The following is a 25,534-nucleotide window of genomic DNA, read 5'->3' as shown; positions in this document are numbered from 1 at the left end:
GGGGGGGGGGGGGGGTTTTTTTTTTGTGTGGGGGGGGGGGGGAGGCGCGCGCGGCCTGGTGCGCGCGGCGGATCCCGCCGCTCGCGTAGCGCGGCCGCCCGGCCTCGCTGAGGGGGAGGCCCGGGGTGAGCTGAGGGGTGGGTGGGGAAGGGGGGGCGGCGAAGGCTCCCGGCCAGAGGAAACGCCGCCGCCATGAGCGTGGAGGCGTACGGCCCCAGCTCGCAGACCCTCACCTTCCTGGACACCGAGGAGGCCGAGCTGCTCGGCGCCGACACGCAGGGCTCCGAGTTCGAGTTCACCGACTTCACCCTCCCCAGCCAGACCCAGACCCCGCCCGGGCCCGGCCAGGCGGGGCCGCCACAGGGCCAGGGCCCCCCCGGAGCGGGGCAGGGAGCTCCGGGCCCGCTGGAAGCGCAGGTGAGGGGGCCGTGAGGCGGCGGAGGAGCGGGGGGTCCGGAAGGGGCGGGCGGGGTTGGGCGCTCGGGCCCCGCCGGGGCGGGCGGGGAGCGGCAGCCGCGTGTGGGGGAGAGCCCGGGGAGGCGGAATCGGAGCGAGTTGTTCGGGGAGGAAACTTGCGGCCGGCTGGCCGAGTCGCGATAGTTGTGTCGTTGCGATAGGGAGGTGAAAAAATAAAAACCCCACCGAGGCTGGGTTGTCGGTTCGGGTTCTTTCTCCTTAAAACAAACGCGGCGTTTGCTTCTCGAAAGTTGGCCGCTGAAGAAATTCGGCTTTTTTACTTCCCCCTCGCTAAAATAAGCTTTAATTTCTAATTGTTATTACTGTTATTTTTTTTTTTTTTATTTCAGTTTCCACTTTCTTTGCTGCGCGGTTGTTGGGCTGGTTTGTTTGGGGGGTTGTGTGGCAAGGACAGGCCCGAGACGAGTTCTGAGCTCTGGTTCCTCGTGGCTTAAAAACAGGTTTTAGTTCTGGGGTTTTTTTTATTATCACGGTTGATGATTGGTACCTAAAAGACAGTGAAATTGTATTTGTTTAGCAATTCACAGCTCGTAGGCAGGGAGGAATTAGGATTACAGCTCGCAAGAAGTGCTGCAAATGAAGATAACAATCTCAATGTGCCCGTAGTAAACAACAAAAACACCGGAGAACTCTCCCTTATTTTTAAAAAAGCCACACTTTTCTCCAGTTTAAAGATCACGGAATGTTCAGGTTCCTCACAGAAATGCCATTATTAACCATTAAATGCTCGTACATCACCCACGTGTTAAGGGATGAGTTTAGAGACGAGCTGAGAGCTGTAGGTGAGTTTTTATCCCCGAACCAAACATCCTGGACCTGGTTTTTGTCCTTTTATTTGCAAAAGCTGCCCCGGCTGGGTCTGGGAGGGGAGCAGGGAGCACATCCAGCTCCACAGGTGTGCAGGGCAGCGCTGAGGGAGGATTTCTGTCCTGGGCGTTTATCCCAGCACAAATGAAATTAATTTTTATGCCTGAAAGTGCTCGGTGACAGCAGGGATGTGCTCAGGTCGCTGTGTTTGTGAGTCAGAGAGCTCAGAGCTGTCGGGTTATTTTCTGTTTATTTGCAGCTTTTGGATTTGGTAGAATTGATCCAGTTTGGGCATTGAGAGATCAGAATTATTTTCTGCCAGCAGTAAAATCTCTGTGGCTATACATTAAAAGAGAATTTTAATCACATTTAATTTTAAACCTTTAATGGGTTGTGATCTGTCCAGAGTTCCCAGTAGGGAATTTGTGGCCAAGGAGAAGAAAAACCACCCCAAAATCAGCCTCATAAGCTGAAAGTCCAGACAAGAGGATTATTAATTGGCTTTTTTTTTTTTTTTTTTTTTTTTTTTTTTTTTTTTTTTTTTTTTTTTTTTTTTGTCTGAACATGTTTGAAAAACCTTTGAAGTCAAAGTAAAAAAAAAAATAAAAGCTCTGGAGAGCACCTTCAAGTACTGTTTTTGTCTCCTGGCTAAAAGAAAGAGATTTTATGTTGTTGTTTTTTAAAAATCAGTGTGGTTTTGAGTTTCTGCAAACTTTTGTGGTCATCCTGGTGCTCATTTTGACGTTAGAAATGTCATTTTTGGGGAGGGACTCTCAGAGGTGGAACAGGCCCCGTTTCCTCCCGAGTGCAGTAAAACAAAGCCCAGGATCTGCTCAGACCTGCCCCTCTCAGCGGGCTCAGGGCTGATCAAATCACAAAATCTGGGGCTTTTTAAAACGTTCTGGGCAAAATTTTTGCTGCCCTCACCAGGTAATTGAAGTTTGTTGTTCTTTTTGGCAGGAGGCATCTTAAATAATGACTTCTCCAATTGATCAGGATTTGCTTAATGAAATATTAGCCCTGTGATTATAATTAAAGCTAATTAAATAAAAATTTTTGTTTGGAGCTGACGAATATTGGAGGTGGAAACTTCTGCTCTGCTGTTTCTGGGGTCTTTTTGAAAAGATGAGTTGAGCAATGCAGGGCACCTCATGTTTTAGGAAAATTTGATGTATTTTGTTTAAAAGAATGTCCTTTCCCAATATATTTAATTAATAGTTTAATAGTGTTACGAGTGATTAGTGGTCAATTGCCAAAAGTAGGAGTAGAGCACAAACATTTCCTACAGAAAACTCTACTTCCATTGTTTCCTAGAATTAAATAAACATAACAATCGAATTTCTGAAGTGTTTTTAGAGGAATTTAAAATCCTCAGAGCAGCTGTGGCTGCCCCTGGATCCCTGAAGCACCCCAGGATCATGGGGGGTGCCCCCAGATGAGCTTTAGGGCCCTTCCCACCCCAAACCATCCCTGCAGTGTCCAAGGAGCACCCTGAGATCATGGAATGTGCCCCTGGCTGGGCTTCAGGGCCCTTCCCACCCCAAACCATCCCTGCAGTGTCCAAGGAGCACCCTGAGATCAGGGAATGTGCCCCTGGCTGGGCTTTAGGGCCCTTCCCACCCCAAACCATCCCGGGGTTCTCTGCAGTGTCCAAGGAGCACCCTGAGATCAGGGAAGGTTGCGCTGGAAGGGCCTTCCCACCCCAAACCATCCCTGCAGTGTCCAAGGAGCACCCCGGGATCATGGAATGTGCCCCTGGCTGGGCTTTAGGGCCCTTCCCACCCCAAACCATCCCTGCAGTGTCCAAGGAGCACCCCAGGATCAGGGAAGGTTTCTCTGGAAGGGCTTTCCCACCCCAAACCATCCCTGCAGTGTCCAAGGATGGTTTAGGGCCCTTCCCACCCCAAACCATCCTTGGATCCCTGCAGTGTCCAAGGAGCACCCCGGGATCATAGAATGTGCCCCTGGCTGGGCTTTAGGGCCCTTCCCCCCCCAAACCATCCCGGGGTTCTCTGCAGTTCTCCCTCCTGCCTCGTTTTCCCCTGCTGTGGGTGGGATTTCTCTGCTGGGACCCTCGGTGTGGATGAGCTCAGCTCCTGGCGAGGCTGGGGCAGCTCCTAGGCTGGCGGTCTGGCCTAGGCAGGCTGGGTTTAATTTCCAGTGCTAACAAAGGCTGTTTTGTCCGGGCCAGACGAGTCCTTGTTGCTCAGGTCCCATCTGGAAGCGCCGCTCCCTCCCAGGGGCGAGGCTTTCCCAACTTCCTCCTCGGGAAAGGGAAAGCAAATCACCCTCACTGGGGATCCCAGCAAAGCCCTGAAGGGAAAATCACCCACAACAGCAGCTGCCTTTGCCAGCTGACCCCAAAAATGTGAGGTTTGGTGGTGAAAATCCATCAGCAGCATGGTGCTGGAGCCTCGTTGCAGGAATTTCCTAGCAGAATACCTGCTGGAGTTAAAGGGCAGTTACAGTTCTTGTTGCAGCTTGAAATGCAGCTCTTGAAAGCAGAGCTGGTGAGGAGGCTGCAGGTGTGCTCACCTGGGGCTCTGCTCCTGGCCTGGGTGGGTGTGGGTGCTGGGAATATTCTGTTAGCACTGGTCCAGGACTCGCAGGATCCCAGATCCCGGCGTGATTTGGGCTGGAAAACCTTAAATCTTTAAAGTCCCAGAGGCAGGGACACCTTGCACTGTGCCAGGGTGCTCCAAACCCTGTCCAGCCTGGCCTTGGGCACTGCCAGGGATCCAGGGGCAGCCACAGCTGCTCTGGGAATTCCATCCCAGCTCCTCCCCTCCCTCCCAGCCAGGAATTCCTTCCCAATATCCCACCCAGATTCCCCTTTCCACTTTGAAGCCATTCCCTGTGTTGGGATTCCAGTCCTTGTCCCAAATCCCTCTCCAGCTCTCCTGGAGCCCCTTTAGGCTCTGGAAGAGGCTCCAAGGTCTCCCTGGAGCTTCCCTCCTCCAGCCTGGCCTTGAATCCCCACAGGAACAATCCCTAATTCCCAACATCCCACCCATCCCTGCCCTCTGGCATTGGGAGCCACTCCCTGTGTCCTGTCCCTCCATCCCCTGTCCCTCTCCAGCTCTCCTGGATCCCTCAGGGACTGGAAGCCCTGGTTAACACCATCTTGTCACCTCCTCCATGGGATCAGGGACTCCCAGGGTGCTTGGAAGGGCCTGAAATCCCATCCCAATGTCCCATCCCACCCCAGGGACACCTCCCGCTGTGCCAGGCTGCTGCCAGGCCATCCTGGGGACACTTCCAGGGATGGAGCAGCCACAGCTCCCTGTCCCCCGCTGGTTTCTGTCCCTCAGCTCTCTCCTGGCCCTTGTTTTGTCTCGCAGGGAATATTTGGAGGCCAGCGAGGCAGGCCCGGCAGTTTTTGGGAGTACTTTTGTGGCACCTCAGTGCTCAGCCCGGAGCTGCCAAACTCGCCGTGCCAGAAGTTGCAGCCAACATTTTTTTTCAAGCAGAGCGGTGGCCCCCCTGCCACCACAGCTGCCCGTGCCAGGTTTTTAATCCAGCACACGCAGGGCTGACATCACACCAGGGTTTGGAGCAATCACTTCCTCATGCAGAGCCTGCCAAGGGCTGGGGCTGTCACTTCACAGGTGACATCAGTGCTGCCTCCCCGAGGGCTGGGACAGCACAGCCGCTCCTGCCCTTGACGTTTCTTCCTTCTCTGCCATAAAAAATCCCAAACCGAACCCAAACTTTACTGCTTTTTTTAAAAAAAAACACAAAGGCAGTTTTTTATGAGCACCCAAAAAAAAGTATGAAAATCAACCAACCTTAAAATAAATGCGTTGTGGGGTAGAAATGCCTGGGAATGCTTGTAAGGAGTTCAGCTGAACTCCAGGCTTTGGAATCCCACCTGGGCCACATCAGGCTTTATTTATCTTTCTGAAATGGCTCTCTCAGTTGGAAATGGGGATTTGAAGTGGATATTTATCTGCTGACATGAGTGCAGAGTGTGTTCCACGGCGAGCTGATGGGGTTTGCCCTCACCCACTAAGGGGGTTGTGCTGCTGCTGCTGCTCCTTCCGTGGCCTTTGATTCCTTTTTCCATCTTCCCTTTTGCACTTTCACTTCCTTTGGCCTGGCTGTTCCTATTAAAAGGCAGAGCTTGGAGATAACACCAATAAAAGTCAGCCCATTTATTTATTTTATGTTATTTAAATGCTCCTCATTTCATTTGCAGAGCTGAAAACGGAGCTGGTGGCTTTGAGGGCAGGTCCTGATGGCTCAGGGCAAGTGGGAAGTTGGCTTTGGACTTTAACTCTTGCAATTGGCTGTTAAATTTTTAATGTGGATCTCTCTAAAATGAGGAATAAGCTGAGTTTGCTTCATTACAGCTTGATGAGGGCAACTTTTTAATTTATTTTTTGATGTATTTTACAAAAGGTTTTGTGTTCTCAGCTTTCTGTCAGAATTAAGTTGCACCTCCCAGAGAAATAGCATTAAACCTGAGTTGTTAAAATACTGTATTGAGAGACAAAGGCCTTGAGTGGTTTTTGTCCTGTTTGGCTGGTTAAAATTTATAAATCAATGTTAACTTCACAAACATTGGGGGGTGTTAATTACCCCTTAGATAGGGAAATGACCCCAGCACTCCCCTCAGATGTGTTGTGAACATTCCAGTCACTTTGGTGGCCCCTTTCCCACATTTTCCACTCAAAAATTAACATGGATTAAGATAAACTTATCCCTGTTCAGCTTTTGGTGGGATCTTGGCTAAAGAGAGCAGAGAATAAACCAAATGTTGGGGTCTTTAGCTCAGTATTGAGGTGCTAAAGCCCCTCAGGGCTGGAGAAATTGAACCAGGACACCTGGGAAGCCCAGGGGGCAACACCTGCAGTGGCCATGCCAAAATCCCAGTGACATCCACACCTCCTGCTGGTAAAAGTGCCAAAAAATGGAGTTATTTTGATCAGGAGAAAGGCTGGGGGTGGGAAGGTTGCTGAGACAGCACCAAATGTTGCAGAATTCCGTGGTTCTGGCAGTCCACGGTGGATGCAGGAATAGGTGGGGGAAATTCCTGTTCCCAGGTGGATCCCTGGAATAAAAAAAAAGGGTGAGAAAACAGCTGCTGGAATTGTTGAAATGGAATTTTGTTACGTAAGGCTGTGGAAAAATGTAACTGCAGAAAAGCAATCTCCTTGTTTTCCTGCTTATCAGTTGGAGTTTAAATAATCCTGTGAAACAGGAGGTGATGGAGCAAGTATTGATTGTGGGATTGTATGGAAAAGTACAAGCTGCAGGAAAGCAATCTCCTCCTGGAAACTTTATTCCAACTTATCAGTTGGAATTGAAATAATCCTGGAAAACAGGAGCTGATGGAGCAAATCCTGCTTGTATAATGGGTGTGTGTAGAATGCTCTTGGCACTTTTCTCTGGGGGTTTTCCAGTGCCACACAGGATTTTGGGGTTGATTTTGGGTGTGCACCCCGAATCCCAGGTGAACGGTCCTGATGGGATCCTGCAGAATGGAGCTGTGGATGAGAACGTGGCCAAGACCAGCCAGCTCCTGGCAGAGCTCAACTTCGAGGAGGATGAGGAGGACACTTACTACACCAAGGATCTCCCTGTGCACGCCTGCAGGTGGGGCTCCAGAGGGCACGAGGGAAGGAAAGGGATTTTGGGAACAGCTCCCTCAGCTGCTCTGGGATTTCTTGAACAGATTTGGAGCTGCCACGTCCACTTGTGGCCAGCTCCCCGGGGGAGAAATCCCAGGCTCAGCCACCCCAGTGATGGGAATATTAAATATTGAGCATTTTGAAAATTAATGTTAAAAATATCAAATATTTGTGACTCACAACAGAAATTTGGCTCCTGTTTGATGCTTCTCCCAGCACTGATATTCCCCAGTTTTCACTTCTCCTTATTTTGTGCCCTATAAATCCAGTTAGAGCTTGGATTTGGGTTTTCCTCTCAGCAGTAACCAATCACTTGCTGGTTTCCCTTTGGAATTGCAGCTACTGTGGGATCCACGACCCTGCCTGCGTGGTTTACTGCAACACCAGCAAGAAATGGTTCTGCAACGGCCGTGGAAACACCTCTGGCAGGTAAGGAGGAAATGATGGGACAAAAAAGTCTTTGCACCCATTTCTTCTTCTTCTAACTCTCAGAGCACCCATGCACTGAGGAGTGTTCCCTGCATGGATGGAAAGAACCAGAGACAACTTTATACTCTTCTTCTTCTTTCACATCTGAGCATCCATGCACTGAGAAACATTCCCAGCATGGATGGAAAGTGCCAAATACAGCTTTGTACCTGTTTCTTATTTCACACTCAGAGCACCCATGCACTGAGGAATACTCCCTGCATGGATGGAAAGAACCAAACACAATTTTGTATCTGTTTCTTTTCACTCTCAGAGCACCCATGCACTGAGGAATGTTCTCTGCATGGATGGAAAGAGGCAGACACAACTTTGTACCCATTTCTTATTTCACACTCAAAGCACCCATGCACTGAGGAATGTTCCCTGCATGGATGGAAAGAGGCAGACACAACTTTGTACCCATTTCTTATTTCACACTCAAAGCACCCATGCACTGAGGAATACTCCCTGCATGGATGGAAAGAACCAAACACAATTTTGTATCTGTTTCTTTTCACTCTCAGAGCACCCATGCACTCAGGAATGTTCCCTACATGGATGAAAAGAAGCAGACACAACTTTGTACCCATTTCTTCTTTCACACTCAGAGGACCCATGCAGTGAGGAATACTCCCTGCATGGATGGAAAGAAGCAGACACAATTTTGTACCTTTTTTTTTTCACTCTCAGAGCACCCATGCATTGAGAAACATTCCCTGCATGGATGGAAAGAGCAGACACAGCTTTGTACCTGTTTCTTTTCCCTCTCAGAGCACCCATGCACTGAGAAACATTCCCTGCATGGATGGAAAGAGGCAGACACAACTTTGTACCCATTTCTTATTTCACACTCAGAGCACCCATGCACTGAGGAATACTCCCTGCATGGATGGAAAGAACCAAACACAATTTTGTATCTGTTTCTTTTCACTCTCAGAGCACCCATGCACTGGGAAATGTTCCCTGCATGGAGGGAAAGAACCAGAGACAACTTTATACTCTTTTCTTCTTTCACATCTGAGCATCCACGCACTGAGAAACATTCCCAGCATGGATGGAAAGTGCCAAATACAGCTTTGTACCTGTTTCTTATTTCACACTCAGAGCACCCATGCACTGAGGAATACTCCCTGCATGGATGGAAAGAACCAAACACAATTTTGTATCTGTTTCTTTTCACTCTCAGAGCACCCATGCACTGAGGAATGTTCTCTGCTTGGATGGAAAGAGGCAGACACAACTTTGTACCCATTTCTTATTTCACACTCAAAGCACCCATGCACTGAGGAATACTCCCTGCATGGATGGAAAGAACCAAACACAATTTTGTATCTGTTTCTTTTCACTCTCAGAGCACCCATGCACTCAGGAATGTTCCCTACATGGATGAAAAGAAGCAGACACAACTTTGTACCCATTTCTTCTTCTTTTCACACTCAGAGCAGCCATGAACTGAAAAACATTCCCAGCATGGATGGAAAGAGGCAGACACAACTTTGTACCCATTTCTTCTTCTTTTCACACTCAGAGCAGCCATGAACTGAAAAACATTCCCAGCATGGATGGAAAGAGCCAAATACAGCTTTGTACCCCTTTCTTCTTCTTCTTTTCACACTCAAAGCACCCATGCACTGAGGAATACTCCCTGCATGGATGGAAGCAGCCAGACACAGCTTTGTACCTGTTTCTTTTTACTCTCAGAGCACCCATGCACTGAGGAATGTTCCCAGCATGGATGGAAAGAACCAGGCACAACTTTGTACCCATTTCTTCTTTCACACTCAGAGGACCCATGCAGTGAGGAATACTCCCTGCATGGATGGAAAGAGGCAGACACAACTTTGTACCCATTTCTTCTTCTTTTCACACTCAGAGCAGCCATGAACTGAAAAACATTCCCAGCATGGATGGAAAGAGCCAAATACAGCTTTGTACCCCTTTCTTCTTCTTTTCACACTCAAAGCACCCATGCACTGAGGAATACTCCCTGCATGGATGGAAGCAGCCAGACACAGCTTTGTACCTGTTTCTTTTTACTCTCAGAGCACCCATGCACTGAGGAATGTTCCCAGCATGGATGGAAAGAACCAGGCACAACTTTGTACCCATTTCTTCTTTCACACTCAGAGGACCCATGCAGTGAGGAATACTCCCTGCATGGATGGAAAGAAGCAGACACAATTTTGTACCTGTTTTTTTTCACTCTCAGAGCACCCATGCATTGAGAAACATTCCCTGCATGGATGGAAAGAGCAGACACAGCTTTGTACCTGTTTCTTTTCACTCTCAGAGCACCCATGCACTGAGAAACATTCCCAGCATGGATGGAAAGAGGCAGACACAACTTTGTACCCATTTCTTCTTCTTTTAACTCTCAGAACTGAGAAATGTTCCCTGCGTGGATGGGAAGAACCAAACACAACTTTGTACCTGTTTCTTTTCACTCTCAGAGCACCCATGCACTGAGAAACATTCCCAGCATGGATGGAAAGAGGCAGACACAACTTTGTACCCATTTCTTCTTCTTTTAACTCTCAGAACTGAGAAATGTTCCCTGCGTGGATGGGAAGAACCAAACACAACTTTGTACCTGTTTCTTTTCACTCTCAGAGCACCCATGCACTGAGAAACATTCCCAGCACGGATGGAAAGAGCAGACACAACTTTGTACCCGTTTCTTCTTCTTTTAACTCTCAGAACTGAGAAATGTTCCCTGCGTGGATGGGAAGAGCCACATCCTACCAACGCGTGCCACAATAAATAGATTTACTCACGTGTTCCTAACTGCTAAAAAAGGTGTTTCTGGTGTGAAACTGCTGTCACTCTGTGCTCTGAACCTGTGCTGTTTGCTTGCAGCCACATTGTGAACCACCTGGTGAGAGCCAAGTGCAAGGAGGTGACCCTGCACAAGGACGGGCCCCTGGGAGAGACCGTGCTGGAGTGCTACAACTGCGGCTGCCGCAACGTCTTCCTGCTGGGCTTCATCCCAGCCAAGGCTGACTCCGTGGTGGTTCTGCTGTGCAGGTGAGACAAGGCTCTGCTCCCAGCTCTCTCCACCATCTGCTTTTATAAAAAGCAGTCCTTGCTTTCATTTTGGCCCAGCATTCTAGTTTGCCACCCTTTTTCCTTCAGGTGGTCGCACAGAGTTCAGGGATGCAGATGGATAATGCAGCAAAGGGAGTTTTGTTATGGTGGGCAAACATCTCAGTTCTGTAGAAAAGTAATTTTTTCCTAAATTCTGCATTCCTTAGTGATAGAAAGGTGGTTTTCCCTCTTTTTTGAGCTTTGGGAGAGCCACAGCTCCGTTCAGGAAGTGACTCTGGAGCCGTGGAACAGTGACTCTCACTCAGGGTGTTTTTCTCTCAGCTCACAGAGTCATTTGAGGCCACAATAAATGAGAAATTGTTCTGACAGGCTAAGTCAGAACTGAAAATTTATAATTGTGTGTGTTTTAATTCGCTGCTGTCACTGTGTGGTTGCCAGTAGAAGTTGTATTTCTGTGGAGGAAGTTGTGTTTGGGAAATAACCTCTTTATCTGGTCTGTGTGTGCACACTCTTCATGGCTTATAACCACCTCCAAAGGTGTCATATTTAATATTTTAAATGCATTTTCAGTTCTGGAAACACCCAAACAACACTTCTCACAATACTGAAATAAGGACTGAGAAATGAATTTCCCCAGCAGGCTGGGGTTGTTTTGCTTGGATTTTCCCTGCTTTTTGAGCAGTTTCAGGAGCACACCAGCCCAGTTTTCACCCTCCACACCAGACTGCCCCTCACTTTATCTGATGTCACAACTCCTGGCTGTGTTTTGGTGCTGCAGGCAGCCATGTGCCAGCCAGAGCAGCTTGAAGGACATCAACTGGGACAGTTCCCAGTGGCAGCCCCTGATCCAGGACCGCTGCTTCCTCTCCTGGCTGGTGAAGATCCCCTCGGAGCAGGAGCAGCTCCGGGCCCGCCAGATCACAGCCCAGCAGATCAACAAACTGGAGGAGCTCTGGAAGGTACAGCCTGAGCTTTTTGGGGTTTGTTTTACCAGTCCTGAGGGGTTTTTTTTTTCAAAGGAGGACAAGACTTTTTAGAATTCTGGAAGGCAGAAATCACACGAGGTTTAAATCCTGCAGTGCCACAGTGGGCAGAGCATTCAGGAAGTTATTGAAAGCTTCACCAAGCTGAAAATCAACTTTCCTTGCTCATATCAAGACTTCCAAGTATTTCTGCTTTAAGTGGTGCCCAGCAGAGCAGGGGATTGTTGCTCATTCAGTTTTGGGGTGGGTTTTTGAGAGGTTTTTTGTGCATCCTTTAAAATTTCAACTGGGTTTAATATGATTTGTAATGCCCTGGTGTAGCTTTAAGGGTGGTTCCACCTTGATATCACTCCCTGTATCAGTAAAACACAGTTTTACCAGTCCTGCTGTCAATTTTTATATTTCAAACTGTGAAACAAAACATCTCTGCTTTTATTTCCAGGAAAATCCATCTGCAACCCTCGAGGACTTGGAAAAACCTGGTGTTGATGAGGAACCCCAGCATGTCCTGCTTAGATACGAAGATGCTTATCAATACCAAAATATATTTGGTCCTCTGGTCAAGCTTGAGGCAGATTATGACAAGAAACTCAAGGAATCTCAGGTAAAATATGTGAAATTTGCATTTTGAGGGACTCCTGACCAGTGCTGGGGTCAAACATGGAATCACAGCACAAAATGAAACTTTGAGTGCAGTAAATAAATGTTTGAATTGCTGTGGTGTAGCAGCACTGGGATATCAGCAGAGATGGTGCTGTGACAGCAGAGAGAGGAGAGGAAAACCCTCACAGTGAGGGGTTTTAAGAGCTTGAAACACTTGGGAACTTCTCACCTTTTCTGTGTTCCAGTTTTTCTTCCCAAAAACCACCTTCTCTCCCACTAGTGTAGCTGTTTGTTACCCTCAGAAGCTGACAGGGAAATGGGAGTTCTGAGAGCTGCTGGAAACATTTAATGGGTGTTGGAAGAGAGGGAGAATTACACAGCTGGTGAGCAGGACTTTGTTTCTCATCATTAGCTCTCAGAACAGAATTCACCTTCTGCAGGTGCTGTGAACTCAGCCACAGGAATGAATACAGATTTTTGTGACATTGGAACAGCAAGTTTTGTCATTTCTGCACTGTTTTGAAACACAGGACTGTGGTGGTTGGCAAACAATTCTTCAAGAAAATAATAGATGCTCTTTTTTTTTACCCTCAGACCCAAGATAACATCACAGTCAGGTGGGACCTGGGCTTGAACAAGAAGAGAATTGCTTATTTCACTTTGCCAAAGACTGATTCAGGTAAGGACACCTGCACTGTCTCTTTGCCAGGGTTTTTTTTTTTGTACCTCCTGAATAAAACCAGCATTCAGATCACTCTGAGGCCTGGCCTGGGGAGCCTCTGCAAGGTTTTTGTGGTTGTTCAGAGCTTTTTTTTCCCCTTCCTTTGCAGACATGCGCCTCATGCAAGGAGATGAGATCTGCCTGAGGTACAAGGGAGACCTGGCCCCCCTCTGGAAGGGAATTGGGCACGTCATCAAAGTTCCTGATAGTATCCTTTACTTAGAGAGCCCTCAGCAGGGCCAGCCCGCAGCTGGACTCGTTAACAAGTCACTAATTATATCCAAAAATAATTCTCTGTAATTTAAAATTCGGGGTGGGGGTGGGGGGGGAGGGATCTGCTGAAGAAAATCACCAAAATTGGGGAGAATAAAATTCAAATTTTTGCTCGAAATTACTACTTAACGAGGTTCTACAGATTATGGTGATGAGATAGCCATCGAGCTGAGGAGCAGCGTGGGAGCTCCCGTGGAGGTCACTCACAACTTCCAGGTGGATTTTGTCTGGAAATCCACTTCCTTTGACAGGTATTGAGGCAGCACCTCGCTGTAGGGTTTTTGTTCTTTGCCTTCAGTGTTTTTCAACCAAAAAATATGTCTTGGTTTAGCAGCACCCATCAGAGATCTCAGTACCTGGTTCAGAAATGGAATTCATGGCACAAAATGGCCAATTTTTCTCATTTTGAAGGGTTTGTTGCAAAGAGATCAAAGGGAGAAATTTACCTTCTGTTAAATAACCCTTGAAACAGAAGAAGAAAAACAATTCTATAGTTGAGCTTCCTGAAATTGCTTTAAAATATCAGAATTTGGCTGTGGGGCCCACAGGCTTCAGCCAAGTCTGTGATTGGTAAGACAGGAGTTGGCTTCTTATCCTGTTATTAGAATTTCCTATTAGTAATATACCCTATTATTATTATCTCCTCTTATCCTATTACTTTATTCATTATGACTACAAATTTTCTTCAAATCTTGCACCTAAATTCCTGTCTCAGGTCCTTGCACCTCAAACTACTGTCCCAGATTCTGTCACCAAAACTGGTGTTCCTCTCCACATTTTTCTGGGAATACCTTGTAATGTTCACGTGGGGAAAAAGCAAAATCTGTGTTCTCAGAGCACAATTTCTGTGATTTTTAACTCTGTTAATAAGTGTTGGTTGTTGTTCTTTCCCATCTGTGTCTGATACCTGCTGTAGGACACCTGGGGGTGCCTCACACTGATCTTTAGGAATAATTTTCCTGCTTTTCCTTCATTTCAGGATGCAGAGTGCTCTGAAAACATTTGCAGTGGATGAGACCTCAGTGTCTGGGTACATTTACCACAAACTGCTGGGCCACGAGGTGGAAGATGTCATCATCAAATGCCAGCTGCCAAAACGCTTCACAGCCCAGGGACTCCCTGATCTCAACCACTCTCAGGTAACCTCATCTCCTCTCACTGCCCAGGATGACAGAAAGGATTTATAAACAGAGGTTAAACAACTGAAATCCTGTGCTGGGAATGTTAAATAACAATAAACCTTATTTTTTTTGTTTAGGTTTATGCTGTCAAGACTGTCCTGCAGCGTCCTCTGAGCCTTATCCAGGGTCCCCCTGGCACTGGGAAAACAGTGACATCAGCCACCATCGTGTATCACCTGGCCAGGCAGGGCAATGGGTGAGAGCTGCTCCCTCTGAGCCTTTATGCATAAGGCTGATTCATGCAAAGAATCACCTTGATTTAAAAAGCAAAAATAATTTGTGTCATTGAGCTGTATTTCCTGGGGAGACTTGGGCTCCTTGCACAAAATGGAGCTGTATTTCCTGGGGAGACTTGGGCTCCTTGCACAAAATGGAGCTGTATTTCCTGGGGAGACTTGGGCTCCTTGCACAAAATGGAGCTGTATTTCCTGGGGAGACTTGGGCTCCTTGCACAAAATGGAGCTGTATTTCCTGGGGAGACTTGGGCTCCTTGCACAAAATGGAGCTGTATTTCCTGGGGAGACTTGGGCTCCTTGCACAAAATGGAGCTGTATTTCCTGGGGAGACTTGGGCTCCTTGCACAAAATTCCCTTCCCCAGCACATTCTTAGGGGATGTGCTACTACTTATATTTTATTTCAAGTCTAGTGGAAAGGAGTTTCAGTTTATTGAGATTTTTGGCTGATTTTTGGCTGGTTTTCCCAGGCCTGTGCTGGTGTGTGCCCCCAGCAACATCGCTGTGGATCAGCTGACGGAGAAGATCCACCAGACTGGCCTCAAGGTGGTTCGTCTGTGTGCCAAGAGCCGCGAGGCCATCGACTCCCCCGTGTCCTTCCTGGCCCTGCACAACCAGATCAGGAACATGGACAGGTGAGCACTGAGGAAAAACCTCCATTTTTGGTGTTCCTGATGAGCTGAGGGGTGTTGTCACTGCGGCGCCGCTGTTTGCTTGATGGGGTTGTTTTGTTTTAGTTAAAAATCACTTGCACCGCAATCCTACAAAGTTGGTTGGGCTGTGAAACAAAATTCCTGGGGTTTTTTTCAGCATGCCAGAGCTTCAGAAGCTGCAGCAGCTCAAGGATGAGACTGGAGAACTTTCCTCTGCTGATGAGAAGCGTTACCGGGCGCTGAAGCGCACGGCGGAGCGGGAGCTGCTCATGGTGAGGGCCTGGGGCTGCCCCCAAATCCCTGGGGCTGCCCCCCGAATCCCTGGGGCTGCCCCCCAAATCCCTGGGGCTGTCCCCCCAAATCCCTGGGGCTGTCCCCCCAAATCCCTGGGGCTGTCCCCCCAAATCCCTGGGGCTGTCCCCCGAATCCATGGGGCTGCCCCCGAATCCCTGGGACTGCCACCCCCAAATCCCTGGGGCTGTCCCCGAATCCTTGGGGCTGCCCCCCAAATCCCTGGGGCTGCCACCCCCGAATCCTTGGGGCTGTCCCCTGAATCCCTGGGGCTGCCACCCCCGAATCCTTGGGGCTGCCCCCCGAATCCTTGGGGCTGTCCCCCTGAATCCCTGGGGCTGTCCCCCTGAATCCCTGGGGCTGTCCCCCCCCCCAAATCCCCAGGGCTGTGCCCCCGAATCCCTGTGGCCACCACCCCAAATCCCTGCTGCCCCCTCAAATCCTTGCAGCCACCCCAAATCTGTGCTGCTACTCCAAATCCCTGCTGCCACCCCAAATCCTTGCTGCTACACCAAATCCATGCTGTCCCCATCCCAGTGCTGTCCCCCTCCCAGTGCCCCCCTCCCGGTGCTGACCCCTCTCCCCCTGTCCCAGAATGCTGATGTGATCTGCTGCACGTGTGTGGGAGCTGGAGACCCCAGGCTGGCCAAGATGCAGTTCCGCTCCATCCTCATCGACGAGAGCACGCAGGCCACCGAGCCCGAGTGCATGGTGCCCGTGGTCCTGGGGGCAAAGCAGGTAAATCCATCCCTGGAATCCCCTAAAGGGGGTTTGGAAACACAGCAGGAAGTAGCACTGAGCAGTCACATTCCCAGTGCAGGCACTTAATTTGGGGTCAGCCCTGTTCATTTTGGGATGAGCCCTGTTCATTTTGGGGTCACCCCTGTTCATTTTGGGATCAGCCCTGTTCATTTTGGGGTCAGCCCTGTTCATTTTGGGGTCAGCCCTGTTCATTTTGGGGTCAGCCCTGTTCATTTTGGGATCAGCCCTGTTCATTTTGGGGTTAGCCCTGTTCATTTTGGGGTCAGCCCTGTTCATTTTGGGGTTAGTCCTGTTCATTTTGGGATCAGCCCTGTTCATTTTGGGGTCAGCCCTGTTCATTTTGGGATCAGCCCTGTTCATTTTGGGTTAGCCCTGCTAGTTTCTGTTTCCATGGCCTGGAAGGTGTTGGTGCTGTTGGAACAACCTGGAGCGTTACCAAGATTTTAATATAAAATGATCATCTGAAAAGAGAGTGACACTAAAGGTTTCTGAGCCTTTGGGGAGAGCTGAAGCCTATCACAAGTTAGAATGATTAATTCCTGATATGTCAGGGAATGGTTTAAACTGACAGAGAGTGGGTTTGGATTTTATATTTAGGGGAAATCGTTTCTGTGAAGGAGGAGAGGGGCTGGGATGGAATTCCCAGAGCAGCTGTGGCTGCCTTGTCCCTGGGATTGTCCAAGGCCAGGTTGGAAATCATCTGAAAAGAGAGTGACACTAAAGGTTTCTGAGCCTTTGGGGAGAGCTGAAGCCTATCACAAGTTAGAATGATTAATTCCTGATATGTCAGGGAATGGTTTAAACTGACAGAGAGTGGGTTTGGATTTTATATTTAGGGGAAATCGTTTCTGTGAAGGAGGAGAGGGGCTGGGATGGAATTCCCAGAGCAGCTGTGGCTGCCTTGTCCCTGGGATTGTCCACGGCCAGGTTGGAAAAGAGAAGCTCTGGGGAGAGCTCAGAGCCCTTGCAGGGCCTGAAGGGGCTCCAGGAGAGCTGGAGAGGGACTGGGGACAAGGGATGGAGGGACAGGACACAGGGAGTGGATTTAAACTGGGAAAAGGGAAATTTGGGTGGGATCTTGGGAAGGGTTTCCTGGCTGGGTGGGGGGGGAGGGAATGGGATGGAATTCCCAGAGCAGCTGTGGCTGCCCCTGCATCCCTGGAAGTGCCCAAGGCCAGGTTGGAGCCCCTGGGATTGTGGGAAGTGCCCCAGGGGTGGCACGTGGTGGGATTTAAGACCCTCCCATCCCACATCTCAATCCCCCATTTCCCCCTAGGATATTTCCGTTACTCCAACCAAACCCATCTATCCCCAAACTCTTCCCACAGCTGATCCTGGTGGGTGACCACTGCCAGCTGGGGCCTGTGGTGATGTGCAAGAAGGCAGCCAAGGCCGGGCTGTCTCAGTCCCTGTTTGAGAGGCTGGTGGTGCTGGGCATCCGGCCCATCCGGCTGCAGGTGCAGTACCGCATGCACCCCGCGCTCAGCGCCTTCCCCTCCAACATCTTCTACGAGGGCTCCCTGCAGAACGGCGTCACCGCAGGTGAGGGGCTGCTGCCAGCCTCAGCAGCACCGCGGGGCAAAGCAGCAGGATCCTGGCCTCCCCTCAGAAATGGAGCTGGGGAATGTGGCAGGGAGTAGTGCTGAGCGGCCGCGTTCCCAGTGGAGGGACACAAAGTGTTTCCCTTTCCATCATAGAAACCTGGCTGGCTTCTTTTTGTGATAGTCCTGTTCATTTGGGGTTAGTCCTGTTCATTTGGGGTTAGTCCTGTTCATTTTGGGGTTAGTTCTGTTCATTTGGGGTTAGTCCTGTTCATTTGGGGTTAGTCCTGTTCGTGTGGGGTTAGTCCTGTTCATTCGGGGTTAGCCCTGTTCATTTTGGGGTCAGCCCTGTTCATTTGGAGTTCTGTTCATTTTGAGTTAGTCCTGTTCATTTTGGGGTCAGTCCTGTTCATTTGGGGTCAGTCCTGTTCATTTGGGGTTAGTCCTGTTCATTTTGGGGTTAGTCCTGTTCATTTGGGGTCAGTCCTGTTCATTTTGGGTTAGTCCTGTTCATTTGGGGTCAGGCCCGTTTAGTTGGGATCAGCCCTGTTCATTTTGGGGTTAGTCCTGTTCATTTGGGGTTAGCCCTGTTCATTTTGGGGTCAGTCCTGTTCAATTGGAGTTAGTCCTGTTCATAAGGGGTTAATCCTGTTCATTTTGGGTTAGTCCTATTCATTTGGAGTCCTGTTCATTTTGGGATTAGCCCTGTTCATTTTGGGTCAGTCCTGTTCATTTTGGGGTCAGTCCTGTTCATTTTGGGGTTAGTCCTGTTCATTTAGAGTTAGCCCTGTTCATTTGGGGTTAGTCCTGTTCATTTTGGGTTAGCCCTGTTCATTTTGGGGTTAGCCCTGCTAGTTTCTGTTTCCATGGCCTGGAAGGTGTTGGTGCTGTTGGAACAATCTGGAGAGTGAATAATATTTTATATTGAAATGATCATCTGAAAAGAGAGTGACACTAAAGGTTTCTGAGCCTTTGGGGAGAGCTGCAAATCTTGAGCAGGATCAAAGCAGGCATTCTCTCATCTGGGTTTGGTTTTTTTTAATAAAAAAAATTTGCATCACGCTTCATTTTGAGGCTCTTTGATATGGAAATTGCCAAGTGGTGTTGCTGATTTGTTCTGCTCCTGTTGCTGTGCTCCTCAGCTGACAGGGTGAAGAAAGGCTTTGATTTCCAGTGGCCCCAGCCTGACAAACCCATGTTCTTCTACGTGACCCAGGGACAGGAGGAGATTGCCAGCTCAGGCACCTCTTACCTGAACAGGTGAGCACAACTCTGGTGTCTGACCTGGCTCAGTGTGCAGGGCAGGGCTGCTGCTCCTCGTGGATAAATTTGTGCTTTCCTAAAAGCCTCCATCAGGGGCTGCAGCCTGAGCTGCATTTCAGAGCTGGTTTGGGCTCCTCTCATTGCAAACCAGGAGGAAAAGGCACCAGGAGCAGCTCAGGGCTGAGCTGGGAGTGCTCTGTGGAGGAGTTCACCTTCCCTGGGTGAAGAAGGAACAGGACATGACAAAATGCCTGATGTGGATGAATTTGGGCCAGCAGGAATTGCTGATCAAGTGACATTCTGAATTCCAATAACTCCTCAAGCAGAATCCTAAATCTCAGATTTACTTCAAAAGGGATTGAAATTAACTTTTTTTTTTTTTTCCCCTATCCCTTTTTTCTGCACACTCAAACTTCTTTTTCAACAAATAAAAGTAAAATCTGCTCCTCTTGGGTCATGGTTGTTCACGTGCCTGGCAGGGAAACCAGCCCAACTTGTGAAAAAAATATCAGCTGAGATATTTTTAATCTCAGTCTGTTTCCTGAGCAGCATGTGCAAGACTGGATACAGTGGAGCAGATTGTGCACAAACAAACAGCACAATGCTTGGCTGATAGGGGGCATTGACATTCAAAACATTCTATATTTAAAGCTTTAAGATAAAGCAGCTGAAGGATCCGGGGGATGTTTGGAATGATGTTGATTTTAAAAGTTCCACGTGTACATTTAACTCCAGCAAGAAATCCCATTTGGAATTGAGGAGGTTTTGTTGTTTGTTGTGCAGTTCTGAGACGGTGGGGGTGAAATTTGTGTGGTTCTCAGGCCTTTGGGATGTTGGTTTTGGCCCAAATTCCTCTGTGCATGTCCAGAGTGAGGAGCTCGAGCTGAATTAATTGCAATGCTCGAGCACAATTGATCTTTCCATCGAAACACCCTCACACGGGAGGCTTTTAAATCCCATTAACTCACTAAAAACTGAGCCCTGATGGCCTGACCCTCCTTGGCTGACCCAATCTGCCTCTCCAGGACGGAGGCTGCCAACGTGGAGAAGATCACCACCAAGCTGCTCAAGGCTGGGGCCAAGCCTGACCAGATTGGCATCATCACCCCCTACGAGGGGCAGCGCTCCTACCTGGTGCAGTACATGCAGTTCAGTGGCTCCCTGCACACCAAGCTCTACCAGGTACTGGGCTGCACACAAAAAAGTCACACACTGGGAAATTCTCAATGGTTTTTAATGTTTGTTCCATCTTCAGGCTCAGTGGTTTTGAATTTTTCAGTTGGTTTTGGGTTAATATCGATTGATTTTTTTTGAGTTTTTAAGTTGGTTAAAATCAAGGAGAAGAGTTAGGAGGTACCAATGGGAACAGGGAAAAGTCTGTGTGGGAAGAGGCTGTAACAAATCCTGGGAGACACAGAAGGGAAAGGTCACTGTGGAAAACCTTGTACCTCCATCAGCCCCCCGTGCCAAGGGACGTGCAGGAAACCAAGCAAATAAATCCTGGTGGCCACACAATTTATTTGCTTGGGAACACATCCTGCCACCAGTGAAACTCCTCCAGCAAACAGAAAAATGAGCTGCTACAAACAGGACAATTCTGTGTTTAATGTGGTCTTGTTTTGCAAGATTGAGAACTTGAGCAGTGTTTTCACTGCAGGGAAACTTGGTGGAAATATTTTTCCCTGTGCCAGGAATGATGTGTCCCTCTCACTGAGGCTTCTCAGAGCTAATTTGGACCTCCCATCCTACAAAATTTTGGAACAGTCAGAACTTTTTGGCAACATCCTCAAGCAAAGAGCTGCTTTGCACAGTTTTGGGGAAACAGGAGAACCATAAAGCTCTGAACATGAGAGGAAATTCTAAACTGAGACTCCCTGTTCCCCCTGGGGAAGCTGCTCCGTGCCCAGAGGAATTACCAAATCATTCCTCCCTCCAAAACCAACATTTTTCTCAGCTGATGGAAGGCTGAGTGCGTGGCCAGGCCCTTGGCAGTGCCTGCTGCTGGCAGAGCTGTTCTGCCTCCGTGCCTGAGGTGTTTTCCTGTGTTGCAGGAAGTGGAAATTGCGAGCGTGGACGCCTTCCAGGGCAGGGAGAAGGATTTCATCATCCTGTCCTGTGTGAGGGCCAACGAGCACCAGGGCATTGGCTTCCTCAACGACCCCAGGAGGCTCAACGTGGCCCTGACAAGAGCCAGGTGAGGGAACTGCAGGAAACAGGGAGAGGATGGAGGGACAGGACACAGGGAGTGGCTTCCAGAGGGCTGCGTGGGAGACTGGGAAGGAATCCTTCCCTCTGAGGGTGGGGAGGGGTTGGGGTGCAATTCCCAGAGCAGCTGTGGCATCCCTGGAGGAGCCCAAGGCCAGGCTGGAGCAGCTGGAAGGTGTCCCTGCCCCTGGCAGGGGTGGCACTGGGTGAGCTCTAAGGTCCCTGCAGCCCAAACCGTTCTGTGCCGTTTTTATCGGCTCATCTCAGCCCCTGGCACCATTTGGCATCAGTAAATTTGGGAAGTCACCATGTCCTTCCCGTTTTCAGCACAGATCCCTTCCCTTCATCTGCTGCTTTCACTTCCAGCAAACATTTTGTGCCCATTTGGCTTTTTTTAATGGCTTTGACTCCAAAAGGCTGAGGTGGAATCCAGCACGGTGCTGCTTGGCTTCCTTGGTGTTTCCAGCCTTCAAAACCAGCACAGGAGGGTTTGGTTGGACACAGAGCGAGCCTGAAGGAGGAACTTTGTGCTGCTGCCTGCAGCAATCTCCTTCCAGCTGCTGAGCCACATCTGGAATTGTTGCTGTGAACAATTCCAGCTGCATCAGGCTCCTCCTGCAGCTCCCAGAGAGAAGAGCCCGGGGGCTGTTGTGACACCAACCTGCTTTTAACACCACCAGCTGTGCTTCCTCTGTGTTCACAGGTACGGGGTGATCATTGTGGGCAACCCCAAGGCCCTGTCCAAGCAGCCCCTCTGGAATCACCTCCTCAATTACTACAAGGAGCAGAAGGTGCTGGTGGAGGGGCCCCTGAACAACCTGCGCGAGAGCCTCATGCAGTTCAGCAAACCCCGCAAGCTGGTCAACACCATCAACCCTGTGAGTGACCCCCCGGGCTCTGGCAGCAGCCAATTAGCCCCTGATGGCTTAATTAATCCTAAATGGGTGCAACGAGCCACCCACACAGCCTCACACCCCCACGAGTTTCCATTTTTGGTGCAGCGTGACTTCAGGGAGAAGCAGCTGCTGCTGTCCCGGGGCTGAGCAAACTTCATTGTTTCTTTTTAATTGCAGGGTTTTATTAGGGGTAAATCTTGAGGTGGATGAAATGAAGGAAGTGGTAGAAAGGGAAAACTCAGTTTTAACCCTCAAGCTACAAGTTTTAGACTTGATTTTGAACATAAATTGTTAATGGGGGAGCTTGGCAGCCACCACAGGACAGTGAATGGAGCAAGGGAATTGCCAGGGCCTCAGAATAGACTGAAAACTCATCAAATGTCTCACAGTTTGGGACAGGCTGCTGGAAAATCTTATTTTTGGTGTTCAGGATGTGGCTGAAATAATAATTAAAAGTTTTCTATGCGTCAGAATTAATTTCCACAACATTTGTTCCATCTGTGGAATTTTATGGATTTTTACCCAAAATAGCTTCCACTGAGGTTGCAGTGCAAGGTTTTCTGGGGGGAAGGAAATGAGGATGAATGGCTAATTGCCAAAATCTCTGCAGGGTGCCCGTTTCATGACCACTGCCATGTATGATGCACGGGAGGCCATCATCCCTGGCTCTGTCTACGACCGCAGCAGCCAAGGTAAAGCAAATCCCCAAAATTCACTTGCAGGCCTTTCTTTTTCCCCTGACCAGCCCCTGAGGGATCACATCTTACACACTTCAAACTTGGAAACTTCTTAAAAGCTTTTAAACTTGTGAACATTTTGAATTTGTTAAAGATTTAAACTTCAAAGTACGGAAATGGAATTTGAGAACTGGAATTGGTGGAGTTTGAAGACTGAAAATGTTTGGGATGAGTTTTAAGGGGTGAAAATGGAATGAATTTAAGGACTGAAAACGTTTGGGATAAATTTGAGGGCTGAAAATGTTTGGGATGAAGTTGAGGCTGAAATATTTGGGGTAAATTGGAGACTTGAAGTGTCTGGGATGAAATTGAGGCTGAAATGTTTGGGATGAGTTTAAGGGCTGAAAATGGAATGAATTTAAGGACTGAAAATGCTGTGGATGAATTTGAGGCTGAAATGTTTGGGATGAGTTTAAGGGCTGAAAATGGAATGAATTTAAGGACTGAAAATGCTGTGGATGAATTTGAGGCTGAAATGTTTGGGATTTAATTTAACAACTGAAAATGTTCAGGATGAATTTGAGGCCTGAAAGTCTCGAGCCTGGATTTTGCTCTCTGTAAATAAAATCCCAAGCTGACATGTGCAGAGCAAGTGCAGAATGAGGGGGAAAGGAGTGTGAGAAGCATTTCAGGGGTCTCAGGTGGTGCTGTGAGGAGGAGCTGTGGGGTGAGCCTGTGTTGGGTGGATTTCTGGCATTTGCAGTGTGGGATAAACAGCGAGGCACAAACGCTGCTGCCCTGGCAGGGGGAGCTCCTCCTTTTCCCTCCTGGGGCTGGGGGTTGATGCTGAAACAGCCACAATTCCTGCAATCCCTGTGCTCTCCCCTCTCCCAGGGCGTCCATCCAACATGTACTTCCAAACCCACGACCAGATTGGGATGATCAGTGCTGGCCCCAGCCACGTCACTGCCATGAACATTCCCATCCCCTTCAACCTCGTCATGCCCCCGATGCCCCCCCCGGGCTACTTCGGCCAGGCCAACGGCCCCGCTGCAGGTAAGGGGGCAAAAACACCCAAAAAGCCACCTGGGGGAGGGATTAAATTCCCTAAGAAGTGTGTTGGTAGCTGTCAGAGTTCTCACTGCTGGGCGGGGTGGGCTCTCTTCCAGGCCGTGGGGCTCCCAAAGGGAAGACGGGCCGCGGCGGGCGGCAGAAAAACCGATTTGGGATTCCTGGCACGAGCCAGTCCAACCTCCCCAACAGCCAGGCCAGCCAGGACGTGGTGTCCCAGCCCTTCTCCCAGGGCCCCCTGACCCAGGGCTACATCTCCATGAGCCAGCCCTCCCAGATGAGTCAGCCTGGGCTCTCCCAACCGGAATTATCCCAGGTGAGTGTGCATTTTGGGAGCTGTTCCTGGGGTTTGTGTTGGTGATCCGTGCCTGCACCTCCTCCCTCCTGAGAGAAACGAAACTGAAACTGCTCTCAGTGACTCAGCTGCAGCATTTACAGCCTGCTCTGTTGGGGGCATGAAAGTGAAATGTTGCTTCAGCTGATAAACGGCTCAAAACCCCCTGAATTTAGGGAAATCCTGCACCAAAAAAAGCAGATTTAAAAAACCCAAACGCTCTCAGCTTCATGATTAACCTGGTTCTGCCTTGCACTTGAGCTGGACACTGATGCTGAGGCTTCCCTCACCTCTCCCCTTGCAGGACAGTTACCTTGGTGATGAGTTTAAATCCCAGATTGACGTGGCGCTGTCACAGGACTCAACTTACCAGGGAGAACGAGCATATCAACATGGTGGAGTGACGGGACTGTCACAGTATTAGAGTGTAAGGACCCTGTCCCCTCCCCCTGACTGAAACTGTCCCCATCCCCTGAGCTGAGCTGTCCCCTCCCTGATTTAAATTGTCCCCTCCCCCTGGTTTAAACTGTCCCCTCCCTGATTTAAGCTGTCCCCGTTTAAACTGTCCCCTCCCTGATTTAAGCTGTCCCCTCCCCGGTTTAAGCTGTCCCCTCCCTGGTTTAAACTGTCCCCTCCCCGGTTTAAGCTGTCCCCTCCCTGATTTAAATTGTCCCCTCCCCCTGATTTAAGCTGTCCTCTCCCTGATTTAAGCTGTCCCCTCCCCAGTTTAAGCTGGCCCCTCCCCAGTTTAAGCTGTCCCCTCCCCTGTTTAAGCTGTCCCCTCCCTGATTTAAATTGTCCCCTCCCCCTGATTTAAGCTGTCCTCTCCCTGATTTAAGCTGTCCCCTCCCCGGTTTAAGCCTGACTGGGTGAGCAGGGCCTCTCCTAACTCATCTCTCCTTCTGCCCCCAGGTTGAGGAAGAAGAGCTAAGCTTATGTGGAGCTTAGTTCATCAGCATTTTATTCTGGGTAATAAAAAAAATAAAATAAAACGGATACCTGTTTTCCACTGCTAAAACTGAAGCACCACTGTGTGAGAGCAACAGGAGAAAGAAACCAAGCAACGGAGAGGAGAGAGAGAGAGAGGAGCACGCGAGAGAGCCACTGCTGGAGCTCACTGGGACAAGGAGACTGACGAGGAGAGGGGACAGAGCCCTGCAGGAGTGGCTCAGGCACGGAACTCACGGCAGGAGCGCTCAGCTGAGCCCCTGCTGCCCCAGTCAGCCCGGCTCCGGAGAAGGGCCTTAACAAAGCAGGTCTCACTTCATTCCATACTTCTCTTTGCGAGCAGGGCATGAACTTTTCAGAGCAGATGGGGAGAGGAAAACCCTCATCTCAGAGTTGGGCTCGTTTTGTGAGGGGTACTCAAAATATTTTAGCAGGAAGTTGTTTGCATTCCCGAAGCGGAGTATCTGA

General features: G+C 49.2%; 1 protein-coding gene and 1 long non-coding RNA gene across 4 annotated transcripts in view; one reads left to right on the top strand and one right to left on the bottom strand.

The window, feature by feature from the left end:
• LOC121347194 overlaps positions 1-371 on the bottom strand; it is an 18,702-nt gene extending 18,331 nt beyond the window's left edge. For both annotated transcript variants that reach the window (XR_005954199.1, XR_005954198.1), the window contains exon 1: positions 234-371. This is a non-coding gene — a long non-coding RNA (uncharacterized LOC121347194). The remainder of the gene's footprint in view (positions 1-233) is intronic.
• UPF1 (UPF1 RNA helicase and ATPase) lies at positions 27-25,534 on the top strand. Of its 2 annotated transcripts, none has more exons than XM_041425456.1 (24): positions 27-417; positions 6,740-6,882; positions 7,257-7,346; positions 10,242-10,409; positions 11,209-11,389; positions 11,856-12,017; positions 12,611-12,695; positions 12,847-12,945; positions 13,153-13,261; positions 13,990-14,149; positions 14,269-14,387; positions 14,896-15,060; positions 15,236-15,350; positions 15,964-16,107; positions 17,460-17,673; positions 18,815-18,932; positions 19,961-20,117; positions 20,987-21,129; positions 21,844-22,018; positions 22,647-22,728; positions 23,608-23,769; positions 23,883-24,100; positions 24,423-24,545; positions 25,031-25,534. In XM_041425456.1, exons 1-23 carry the CDS (start codon positions 193-195, stop codon positions 24,540-24,542), a joined length of 3,354 nt encoding a protein of 1,117 aa, XP_041281390.1. In that variant the 5' UTR covers positions 27-192; the 3' UTR covers positions 24,543-24,545; positions 25,031-25,534. The 2 variants fall into 2 exon arrangements, with proteins under 2 accessions (XP_041281390.1, XP_041281382.1); XM_041425448.1 differs by having other exon boundaries at positions 13,144-13,261.

Source organism: Onychostruthus taczanowskii, unplaced genomic scaffold (assembly GCF_017590055.1).
Source record: "Onychostruthus taczanowskii isolate IOZ18803 unplaced genomic scaffold, ASM1759005v1 scaffold112, whole genome shotgun sequence".
In the NCBI taxonomy this organism is placed as follows: Eukaryota; Metazoa; Chordata; class Aves; order Passeriformes; family Passeridae; genus Onychostruthus; species Onychostruthus taczanowskii.
Note: the sequence above shows the minus strand (reverse complement) of the source record. Positions and strands in the feature narration are given on the sequence as shown.